General features: G+C 38.1%; 1 protein-coding gene across 1 annotated transcript in view; it reads right to left on the bottom strand.

The window, feature by feature from the left end:
- LOC150074985 (very-long-chain 3-oxoacyl-CoA reductase-like) overlaps nt 1-13,015 on the bottom strand; it is a 229,000-nt gene that overhangs the window by 74,600 nt on the left and 141,385 nt on the right. The window contains exon 8 of the mRNA XM_090389237.1: nt 11,587-11,652. Within this exon, the coding sequence (XP_090245363.1) occupies nt 11,587-11,652 (66 nt within the window). The remainder of the gene's footprint in view (nt 1-11,586; nt 11,653-13,015) is intronic.

The following is a 13,015-nucleotide window of genomic DNA, read 5'->3' as shown; positions in this document are numbered from 1 at the left end:
ATTTTTCTGATGATAACATATTGCATTCCACCTTCCAGTTTGAGAAACCTTTGCCCTGCACAAATGGCTTCAACTTTCCGAAATATCCATTACCAGTTTCTTAACTACTAATCTCCAATGAGGCAAAGATAACATAGTTGATTTCAATCATTCTAAAATTCAGTCCTATCTTATAACTCGCAAAAAAAGGATTCTTCTGCTCCTATGCTTATTTTTGATGACACTCAGCTTTCTAGACAAGATAACATATCTATTAGGGATTATCCTGACTTCTAATGTCTCTTAACATAAGCCATCATAAGAATAGCTTCCTCTACATCTTAAAAAATGGGTTTTCTCTTTCGCTCTTGGTGTTATGTTTCTTCCAAACAGCTGCTCACGATGTACAAATCACAAATCTGCCCTACCATGGAATATTGTTCCTACATCTTAGGCCTCTAAACTCCATTAAAAAGAGGTTAATTAATGACTCATCTCCAAAAATTTTTCTCCACTCAATCCTTCTATAGAAAAGGCACAGCAGAAACAGAATGTCTCATAGACATTCTGTTTCTGCTGTGCACACTCACCGAGCAACTTTTCTTCTTCCTCATTTATTCCTTCAACATCTTTTTTCTGGAACAAACTCCCTTCATATGTATTTCCTGAAAATACATTCTAGAGAAATTCAAGTCTAATGTCAACAAGTATCTTCTTTCATCTTCTCAACCCATGCACACCCAAGGATTATAGTTGGGGTTTCCATAAAAAAAATTGCAAATCTAAAGACATCCACCATTTCTAAAACCATGGTGGAATACCAAGTAGCAAGAATGGCTCAAAACAAGGCAGGGAAATACTCCAATGGTATCTTATCACAGATGATTTCTCACCACAGTATATATTGATAAACAACATGACATATTTCATTACACCATGTAACAAAAAACATTTATATGTATCTTGTGTGCTGAATCTGTCGATATCACTGATCTCTCTCTTTAGTGTCAATATTTTGGGACATTTACAGCATATAGATTACATAACAGCTATAGTATAAGTTTTATTTTTTTCACAATTTTCTATGGCTACCAAATGAAGGTTCACATTATCTCCTTTTCGACCTGTTCTAATATGTTTGTGTGCATTTATGTCTGAAGGAATTGAAACATGGCCTGAAGTTTTGCACTGCCCCTGTGGATGCTTAAGACAAGCTGTGAGCAATACTTCATTTCTGCAATGGTTGTTGCATAATGTTACTATCATATATAAGGACAAAACTGGGGATGAATCTACCCATAGACAAGTTGCTCTCCTTCTGGGAAACCAGACCCTATTTCGAGTTTGTTCTACTCACTTCTGTGGAATTAGGAGTTAAGTCCTGTACTCACTGATGGGATTGTCCTCCTAATTTCATATTATTATACAACTGTATTGTCATTTGTTTAATTATTAAATAAATTTGTAATTTTGTTTATTATTATTATTTAATTCTGTGCATTATTATTTATTATTCAATTCAAGCACCTTCTATCCAAAGGACAGGAGGTGCTTGGATAATCCTGGTGTGTTCCACTTCCCAGTGCAATTATTGCTTGTAGAGTAGTGGGTGGCCCTCTGGGCTCTGTGGTTTCTGGGGGAGTCCAGGCACTGAAAAAAATAAAAAATTACACAAATTCTAATAATGCAAACATATCTAGAATCCCAACAAGCCTATCAAAAAAAATAAATAAATAAATGTTGACCCAGATACCCTCACCTCAAAGAGACAGAAAACAAAAGTTGTATCAATTACACCCCAGTACCTGATAATTCATTCTACAAGTTAGAAGCCCATAGGCAAAATGTAAACTTTTTTATCCAGAAATATTGTCCAGCTTCTTAAATCTGTCAAATAGCTGTGCCACAGAGACATTCTCACTGAAATGAAAAACCAACAAATGCTCAAAACAGCTTCTGTGAGCCACCTCTACTGGGGGGGGGGAGATGCCAATAATTGTAATACCACACATAACATAATCTATGCACAGGATCTTCCTGAAGTGCCTATAGAGGGAGTCTGTTCTGAGTTGAGATCATAACAAGTGACAACTGCAAAATGAACGTTTGTGGCTAGGTATAGGAATATAGTCCCCACTCAAAACTTCACCTTACTTTCAATTCGCTGACATCTTCAAATTATATTACAGCAATTCCAGTGAGACTCTATGTATCTAACCCAGTTATTTTAAGTAATGGACACACTTGCAGATGTCCTTTTCATGGTGCCCTTACATGTGCTCGATGTGGCGCAAAAAACAAATATACATTATATGCCAAGAGCACCTTGCATACTCTCTGGCATGCCAGTAGTAGAAAGAAGAAAAACAGATGCAATGATTAAAGGAAGATTTGAAAATATGTAAGAAGGCAGGAAAACACTGAAACCTATAAATAACAAAAAAACCTTCCTCCACTCAGAAGGTTGCAGGAGATGGTTTAGAACAGAAGAAATTGCAGATGCCAATTCAAAAGAACAGTGCCCAGCTATAGAAAAGGCATGAAACAGATCACTATTTCACATGTTATCTGTTAAGCTCACAACCCCCCCCCCCTATATCTGTACCATCTGAGACCACTATGCCAAAAGCCAGTGGTAAAGAGAAACCACAAAAATCTGAAATGCAACTTATCACACAAGAGAAGGAGGTACTGGATATTCATTGAAATATATTTGCCTAGAAACAAATGAATGGTGATTGAATGGCCATTCTTCCTCCCAAAAAAAGAATAAATCCAAACCAGAAAAGTAAGCCCTCAACAGTTTTCAACCAAAATGGATAAACCAAACTCAAATAACGGCTAAATTCCTACAGTGGAATTGTGGGTGCCAGCTTTTTTTTCGGGATGGCTGAACCAGAGGAAGCCCAGGCCTGCTTCTACCTTTTGGATAGAACTGAGGCTGAAGCTGCCCATGAAGGAGTTACCCTTATGTGTAATCAGACTCCATTCAGCCTTTACTACTCACAATCAACAAAGAGACAGTAGTAATCAGAATTGCAGTTTTTATTAACAGCCTTCTGCATTTATTTGTCACCTGGGACTGACATCACCCAGACAAATTGATAATTGCCTCCCTTTTTTTTAAATAATGAAAACATTATTTATTATATACGTAATAATACTAATATTTGTTATATATGTAATTTACCTATTGTTAAAATTAAAATAGGTAAGGGTTCAAGGTTGAGAATACAGAAGATACTTGTTAACATCAGACTGGGATTTCTGAAGATTGTAATTCTTGAGAAATACGCTTGAAGGAAGATTGTTCCAGAAAACAGAATAAGAAGGGATAAATCAGAAAAAAGAAAAGTTGGTTCTGTGAATTTGGAGTTGGATAGTGGTGGATGCTGACTGGTTTCAGACATGTTCGAAAGAGAGTGGTGGAATTACAAATTCCAACTGAGAACAATGCTTGCAGAAGTACGTAGAGAAAAAACATGCAGCTAAAACTGAACATCGATGACATAGAGGGTGGATAGACTTTGTAAGAGTTGGGTCATAATTAACATGACTATCCTCTTTTTAATGGAGTTTAGAATCTTGAGAGAGAGGTTTTGGAGGCACCATCCGATGTGGGAACTATATTTCATGGTAGGGTAGGACATTTGAAGAGTGAGTAGTTGTAAATAAAATGCCAAAAATGCCATTCAAGGCTTTATACACCTGATAGAGGTATATAAAGCCTTGAATGGTTTGAGCATGCTCAGTGCTGATGGGATTCTTCCTCTTGCTCAGAATAATCACCTGAGAGGGCATAAATTCAAATTGAGGAAAGAGATATAGGATAGACGTGTGGAAATTTGCCTTTAGCCAGCGGGTGGTTGGTTGGTGGAACAGACTTCCATCCCTTGTCGTGGAAGTTGATAGCCTAAATAAGTTTAAGGCTCAGCTGAACAAGTATTTCGAACGAACAGAGGGGTGAAGTGGAAGTGGTTATTTTTTTTTATTTATTTATTTTTTTTTTTTTTTTTTGGCTGATGCTGCATAAGCTTGCTTTCTTGCATCAAATGCCTCTACTAATGCTAACCCAGATTTTTGATGCAGAGAAAATAATATTTCTTTTCTAAATTATACTTAGAAGGCAGAGTAATCAATAACAGAGACATACAGTCTTGTCTAGAAATCTGAGTGTCATCAAAGATTAGCAGAGGAGGAGGAGTATGTTCTTTTTTTTGCGAGAAAGAAGACAGGTCTGAGTTTTAGAAGGATTGCAATTAAATAAGTTATCTTTGCCCCACTACAGAATTACCTGGAGATTAGCATTTAGGGTATTGGTGGTAGCTATTGAAGATTTTGGAAATGTTTTGCTGAGCAAGTTTTCTCAAGCTAAAATATGAATGGGATTTCTAGTCAGTAGAAGGTAATTAATATAAAAGAAAGAGAAAGAAATTAACCTTGAGGAACATCAGCATTAGCAGAGAAATTAGAAGACCTTTATGCCATACATGCACAAAACCTTAGAAATGTGATAAAAATAAATGAAAAAAAAAAAACCAACCAAACTCAGTAACTTCGCCGGAGCTGGATAAAATTACAAAAGATTCCAGTCACTCTAGAGTTCCCTCCTACACTGAATAGAAAACTTTGCATCTAGCGTACATCATGGACAAAAATGAAAAGCATATTCTCATTGGATTTTTGAAAAAGACGTACTTTCACAACATCTTCTTTAATGTGTATTTGACTTGATAAACTTTCATGTAAAATTAACAATTGGCACTTCTAATATAAACTGTCAAATAGAAAACTTCACATCCACCTTACCTTACACTGCACATAAAACAGGGAAAATTGTGTGAGCTAGTTAAATGATGGTTTTTGAAATTTGTAATGTTATATCATTCTTGATCCATTTGTAAAAGAATAAGAGAAGTGGCGCCTCCGTAGCCAAGTGGGCAGGAGCGCGAGTGTGCAGCACATGCTTCTTGATTAGACCGGGGTTCGAGCCCGTGACCACCAAATATGGAGGATGCAGAAAGGTCAGGCAATATGGCCTTAGTTGCTAATGCTCCTAAAAACCAAATAACAATAAGAGAAGTTTACCTCAGTATGATACGTACAATGCTTCCGTATAAATGATCCAATAACAAAATTTCAAGGAAAATTATCAACTGATAGATGCATTCTGAACATATAAAAATTAGTGGAAAATATAATCAGTGATCTGAAAACCACTTTTGTTTCACAGAAAAAAAAAAAAAAAACAGCGCATACTACTCATAACTGTTTTGTAAAACACATTCTGTCTTTGATGTCTATCTGACTAGTAATAAAACTTCACAGAAAGTTTGCTTTTTGGAAACCAGTCTCCCTATATCAAGATAGGAAGATTGACATTCTTGCAGAACAATATGCCATTTTTTCAAAACATTGACAGTCTGTAACCAAATAAAGTGCCAATTTATTGCACTGTAGCCAATATAAAATGCACAGTGGGTATTGTTAACATGTATGAAAAATTTCTGGCAAAAATTATTTTTCCACCATCTGCAGAAAGGCACACAGTGCATCTGGAAATAATAGTGAATAACCAACTTCAAAAAACATGCAAAAATGGATTTATTACTATTACATGTTTGTTAGAGAGGAAGACGACAGATCATATTTGAATGTTTCTATGTTGTTGGTAAAGCATGTATCCTTTTGCTTCATCACCCCTAAGGTTTTTAAGTAGCTAGTGATATTGCATATGTTTTCATACAACAAAATGGGAAACACTCTGAAAAACATGCAGTAATAGATAGGATATAATGGCATCTAATGCCTTTGGTTACCTCTGCTCAAGTACAAACTCTTTTCTCCAATAAATCCACACTGATTTTCATCTTTGAAATGATGAAGCAAATGGGACACTGTTGCCAATTTTGGCTTGCAAAACCAAAATTAGCAACAGTGTCTGGCAAGCACATCATGAACAGTAGTTCTGAATTACAGAGAATTCTGTAATTCAGATCTAGAAGTTGATGAAATTGAATAAAATGATGCATAAATAGACAGAATATTGAAATCAAAAAGTAAAGAACACATTTTTTCCAAATTTTTGATTATTTCCAATTTTTTTTTTATTTATTTATTATTTTTTTTTTGTCAATACAAATTAATAATGACTTAGTAACCCATAATTAGTTATCAAATTTCTGAACAGTTGTGACCTGGTCAGTATTTTGATATTCTATTTTGTATGCTGGCATTTTGAACCAAACTCACTGCAGTGTGGAAACACAACTTGTTCAATTCATCTCCAGCCACCAACACTAGAAGAATATTTTATATTTTTTTAAGATTTAGAATAATTTATGATTTTTAACTTGCAAAATACTTCCATGAAGTGTTCAATTCCTATAAACTTGCAACCTGATAAAATAAATGGGGGCTTTGGGGACAAGAAGCCTTGTGCAAGCAAAGTTTTTACTGCTCCTGGAAAATAGAGAAGTTTTTTCTGTTTTATTAGCTTAAATTGGCATATTAACTCGTTTTCTAGAGTAGCTTTAAATTCCTAGTTATGATACTTAGTTTAAAGTTTAACTTAGATAGAGATTTTGTAGGTTATTACTTAGTATTGGTAAGGGTATCCAATCCACGTGTTACAAATTTTGCAGCTCCGCTGAACGAGAAGTTTTTTAGCCATAATTAGCCGCTTTATTCAACAATTGTTATATTAAATTATTTTCTATAAGTAGCTTATAGACCTAGTCAAGATCCTTGGTTTATTCTGAATTGAGACAGTGAGATTTTGGATGCTAATTAATACTTAAGTGTCCGTAGATTTACTGTTTCTAACTTGTCACCATTGTAGTAGTAGTAGTAGTAGTGGCATGTGATGCAAGAAAGCAAATGTATGAGCTTATGCAGCATCAGCCAAAAAAAAAAAAAAAAATCACACAATTCCCGCCAAATGCCTGTCCAGTTCCTCCTTAAATTTATTCAACCTATCAACTTCCACAACGACAGATGGAAGTTTGTTCCAGCAATTAACCACCCGCTGGCTAAAGGCAAATTTCCACACATCTATTCTACATCTGTCCTTTCGTAATTTGAATTTATGCCCCCTTAGGTTCGTAATCTGAACAAGTGGAAGGATCCCATCAGAATTCAGCGTGCTGAACCCATTCAAGGCCTTATACACCTCAATCAGATCACCGCACAGGTGCCTAGTCTCCAGCCACTACAAATTGCAGAACTTAAGCCTCTCTTGATAAGAGGATCCCTTCATTGCCCTCACCAATCTTGTTGCCCTTCTCTGTACACGCTCAAGTAAATCTACATCCTTCCTAAAATGAGGCCTCCAGACCTGTACACAGTACTCAAGGCGTGGCCTGACCATTGCCTTATACAAAGGGATAATCACCTCCTTTTCCCTGCTAGCAAAATTCCTATATATCATTGACAAAACCCCATGACCTGCCCTGGCAGCCTGACTGCATTGCTCAGAAAACTTCATATCTGCCTGCACAATTACTCCCAGGTCTTTTTCATTTTCTACCACCTTAAGTGTAGTACCACACGGTTGGTACGTTTCTCTGGGGTTACTTCCACCCATATGCAGTACTTTGCATTTGTCAAGGTTAAACTTCAGTTGCCACTTCTTAGCCCATCTGCCCAAATTATCTAGATCCTGATTATATGACAACGTTATATCCCAAACTAGATAGCGTTAGCTTAGCATAGTATATTATATAATATTGCCAATTAATCAGTAAAATCTATGGATATTGTTAAACTTCATTGTCAATTAAATTGTACTTTTTAAGTATATACATATAACGACTTAGATTTTACAAACATAACATAATTAATTAATACATAACTTGATACGGAAGTTATATAAACGGAACTCGTAGATAATACTCGATAATGATAAATATATAGTGTTATAACTGTGTTGTGATACAAGTTTAGGAATATAATTTTGTACTGAAATTGAAATTTTATTGAAATTGAATTGAAATCATGACTCAGACCAGAGCAGCAAAGAAAAAGGCTCAATCTAATGGGAGGGCTGTAGCTCAGGGAACTGAGAGGGGGGGGGAGTTGCCCTCTGAATCACAGCCTTTTAAAATGCACTGCTTGCTTGATGTTTGTGGAGCAATCGGGTACGGGATATGATATTGCCATGGGGGATGTTTGTGCCTATATGAGAGGTTGAAGGACAGGGTGGATGCCCTCAAAGGATCTAAATTGAGGGGCCCATAAAGCTCTCAGCTGCCCACATCAACGCCAGAGCTTGCACTTGATCATCACGCAACACAGTGACAACCCCCAAGGCAGAATGCGCTGGTCCCAGAGGAACTACTTGTTGTTGGTGACTCTATTGTCGGGAAACGGGGAACATGGTATGTAAAAAGGATAGGTGGAACAGAACCAGGGTATGTCTCCCAGGGGCAAAGGTTGATGACGTTGTAGAGAGGATATCATCCTTTAAGGACACAAAAGGTGATATTGTTGTACACGTTGGCACTAATGATATTAAGAGTAGGAAACCGGCGGAATTACTTAACAAGTACAGGTCACAGTTAAAAAAAAAGCCGTGAATTACAGTTGAATTTGAAAGTGTCTGCAATTCTGCCCAGACACAACAGGAGGGAGTATATGATGAGAGCCTTGTCAATCAATTTGCCCCGGGAAAGATTGTGCAAGGCTCAAGGGGTAGAATTTTTTTCAGACTGGTATGTACTTGTTAACAGGAAAGACTGCTTCTACAGGGATGGGATACACTTAAACAGAAAGTGTGCAAGAATATTTGCTGATGCTATCGAGGCAGTGTTAGATGGGTCGGAAAACTGCTAGCTTGGGGGGGGGATACAAGGACTAATAGATTAACAGTAGCCACTGGCAGAAGTGAAAGTGATTCTTGCACTGCTTCTATTGGAATGAGCATCCGCTTGGAAAACAAGATGCAGGGTATTTCAGAGACTAATGGGAGTCACTGCGGTACAAGTAGGGTAGCTAAGAACAGGAAAAGGTGCATGCATACCTGCGAGTATACCAATGCTATGAGTTTGGTAAATACATTTGATGAATTTGGGGCATTGCTCAAATTGTTGGTATATCACAGACGTGGTGTCACACAGATATAAGGAATGCAGAATTGGATTTTGGGGAGAACAATGTGTACAGAAAGCATAGGAAGGAAGGAGTGGTTATGCTATTAGTTAAGAAACACAAAATTCAAGGAAGTGAAGCCAGTCGACATCGCTGGACAGTACAGTGTCGAGTCAGTTTGGTGTGACATAAGCATTGGGAGATCAAAATTGAGAGTAGGAGTGTGCTATAGGTCTGAGAGTATAATAAGAAACTGTACAGGGAAACAGAATCTGCAGATAAAGGAACCACCAGGTGGCAGTGATCACAGTGTGCTAAAGTGGGATTTACTCAGAGGTAACTGCCATCAGGGGTAAAGGGAAGGGTTTTTGCTTTTGTAAAGGCCTGAGACAGTATTTAAATTCTATACAGTGGGACCAACTGATGATGTTACCAATAGCAAATTCAAAATGGGAAGCATTCAAAGAATTTATCTTGGAAGCTACTAGGCTTTGCATACCAACTAAAAAATATTGTTCAAAGTTTAGGCCTAAATGGATGTCAGATGAACTAATGAGACATATGGCAGAGAAGAAAAATGCGTGGGATACATATAAATTAATGGGTGACATGGAAGCCTATGATAGATATAAGCTGGTCTGTAACAAAGTCACAAAGGAGATTAGGCAGGCAAAGGAAGATTATGAGAAATCCTTGGCAAAGGATGCAAAGAAAAACAGAAAAGAGTTCTTTACCTATGTAAACTCTAGAAGGAAAGGGATGAATCAGATTGGTCCACTGGATATTGATGGTTCAACTGTTGATGATCCTGTTCAGGTGGCTAACAAACTAAACGAGTATTTTGCATCTACATTCACACATGAGGAGTTATTCAGGAAGGGGAATGTCAGAGGTAAAGTAAACTCTGGCAGTGAGCTAGATGATTTTGTAATAACTGAGAGGAAAGTGGAGGAGAAATTGTTGAGGATAAACATAAAAAAGGCACCTGGGGTGGATGGTATCTATCCAGTTATATTAAAGGAATCAGCAAAGGAAGTAAGCAAACCCTTAGCCATTATTATGAGAGCTTCTTTGGACTCAGGGGAGGTACCCATAGACTAGAGATGTGCAAATGTGACCTCAATTCCCAAAGGAGGATCAAAGGCTGACACAAGTAATTATAGACCTGTGGGTTTAACTTCTGTTCCAGGAAAATTAATGGAGGCACTGGTTAAAGAAGCACTGCAGGATCATCTAGACAAGACTTCAGTTATAGCTCGGACACAGCATGGTTTTGTTAAGGGAATGTCTTGCCTGACCAATTTGATTGGATACTATGATGCAGTCACAATAGAACTAGATGCAGGCAATAACTTTGATATTATATATTTGGATCTTAGAAAGGCTTTTGATATTGTTGCACATGGAAGACTGCTGCACAAATTGGAGCAATGTGTCATTGGAGGCAAATTGCTGCTATGGATAAAGGGATGGTTGAGTGGGAGAAAACAGAGAGTGGTAATCAATGGACACTGCTCATCGTGGACTAATGTTATTGGTGGAGTACCTCAGGGTTCAGTGTTGGGTCCATTGTTTTTATCTGTATTTATAAATAGTATATCAAACTTAATGTCCAAGTTTGCAGACGATACAAAGGTTAGCAGGGTTGTTACGGACACTACTGACAGTATGCTGCTGCAACAAGATCTGGAAAGGTTGAGCAATTGGGCTGAGAGGTCGCAAATGAAGTTTAACATTGAGAACTGTAAAGTACTACATATGGGAAAAAATAACCCCAGAGTAACGTAACAACGCTGTGGTACTACATTGACAGTGGTAGAGAATGAAAAGGATCTGGGGGTAATTGTGCAGGCAGATATGAAGTTTTCTGAGCAGTGCAGACAGGCGGCAAGAGTAGCTCATGGTGTCTTGCAAATGATATACAGGAATTTTTCTAGCAGGGATAAGGAGGTGATTATTTCCTTGTATAAGGCAATGGTCAGGCCACACTTTAAGTACTGTATACAGGTCTGGAGGCCTCATTTCAAGAAGGATTTATAGCTACTGGAACGAGTACAGAGAACGACAACAAGATTAGTGAATGGAACGAAGAAAAGCTTAAGTTTTGCAAATTACAGTTTCTGGAGATAGGCACCGGCGAGGTAATCTGATAGAGGTGTATAAAGCCTTGAATGGTTTGAGCATGCTCAATGCTGATGAGATTCGTCCTCTTGCTCAAAATAATTACCTGAGAGGGCATAAATTCAAATTGAGGAAAGACAGATGTAGGATAGATGTGCGGAAATTTGCCTTTAGCCAGCAGGTAGTTGGTTGGTGGAACAGACTTCCATCCCTTGTTGTGGAAGTTGATAGCCTAAATAAATTTAAGGCTCAGCTGGACAGGTATTTCGAACAAACGGAGGAGTGAAATGGGAGTGGGTTTTTTTTTTTTTTTTCTTTTTTTTTTTTGGCTGATGCTGCATAAGCTTGCTTTCTTGCATCATATGCCTCTACTAATGCTAATGCCAAGGGAATAATTACCTGTATGACAATGCCTTTCTTTCTACATTCCTCTTGTATAGCTCTTGTGAAGAAATCAACAAATGTCTGAAATGAAATTCAGCACATCAGAACTTTCCAGAAATATCTAATATACTGAATAATAAATGGCATAATTCTTGATAAAATATAGAATTAATTAAATAATTTTAATAAAAGTAAACCAACTTTTTAATTAAAAAAAGTACACAAAACAAATGATATTATTGACTATATATCCAAGTAGTACACTGAGTGATCATTGAATTATGACCACCCCTATGAAAACTGAATGCGACCCGTTGACCACGTGAGGTACAAGAATGCGCAGTTAGTTGACCTACGTAGCATAGATAAGGTGTCAGTGGTTCGGTAAATAATAAAATTCTGAGCGTGATACGTAAAAGGAAGGATTTATCGGACTTTGATAAAGGACAGAATATGGGTGCTCGACAAGCTGATGCCTTGATTTCCCAAACAGCTGAACTGGTGGGGTGTTCGAGAGCTGCCGTAGTTAAAGTGTACCAGGACTGGAATCAAAATGGTCAAACAATGCCGAAAAACCGACAGCAAAAGGTTGATGCTAGAGGTGAGCTCTGGGTCCGAAGACTTGTACAGGCAAACAGGCACTGTTGAAGAGTTGACTACCCAATATAACATGAGGCAACCCAGAACAATATCTGTCATGACCATGTATTGCACGCTTGCACGTATGGGCTATACCAGCAGATGACCCCCCTACGGCATCCTCTCCTAACCTTGGTTAGGAGAGGATGTGTAAAAGACTCGCCTGGTGCAAAGCCCATGCAAGTTGGACATTAGAAAACTGGAAGGTGTGCTGGTCAGATGAGTCACATTATTTACTCCACACCATCGATGGTCGTGTACGGATTTGGCATCAACAACGTGAGGCTCTTGATACATCATGCATGGTATCAAAAGTGCAGGCCGCTGGAGGCGGTTGTATGGTGTGGGGCATGTTTCACTGGCAGAAACATGGACCCCCTGGTGCATGTGGAACAATGTATCAGTGGTCTCTGCTATCATAAACTGCTTGCTGACTGTGTATACCCAGCTATGTTACACTTTTCCCGAATGGCGATGGTGTCTTCCAATATGACAATGCACCGAGCCATCGGGCACTTGTTGTGCAGGAATGGTTTGAGGAACACAGTTCTGACTTCCAGCATATTGATTGGCCTCCAAACTCCACTGATATCAATCCCACAGAGCACTTGTGGGACACTATGGGAAGGCATATCAGGCCTTCTGGATACACCAATCACCTCCATACCTGACCGGATTACACACAGCTTGGTTGGCCATACCTCCTGAATGCTTCCAACATCTTGTTGAATCAGTGCCACGTTGGATAGCTGCTGTACTGAAGGCAAAAGGAGGACCTACGAAGTATTAGGTAGGTGGTCATAAT

This window comes from Mastigoproctus giganteus, chromosome 14, assembly GCF_048544385.1.
Source record: "Mastigoproctus giganteus isolate SK-2022 chromosome 14, ASM4854438v1, whole genome shotgun sequence".
NCBI classification, from domain to species: Eukaryota; Metazoa; Arthropoda; class Arachnida; order Uropygi; family Thelyphonidae; genus Mastigoproctus; species Mastigoproctus giganteus.
The sequence above is the reverse complement of the archived record's forward strand: the minus strand, read 5'-3'. Positions and strand labels throughout refer to the sequence as shown.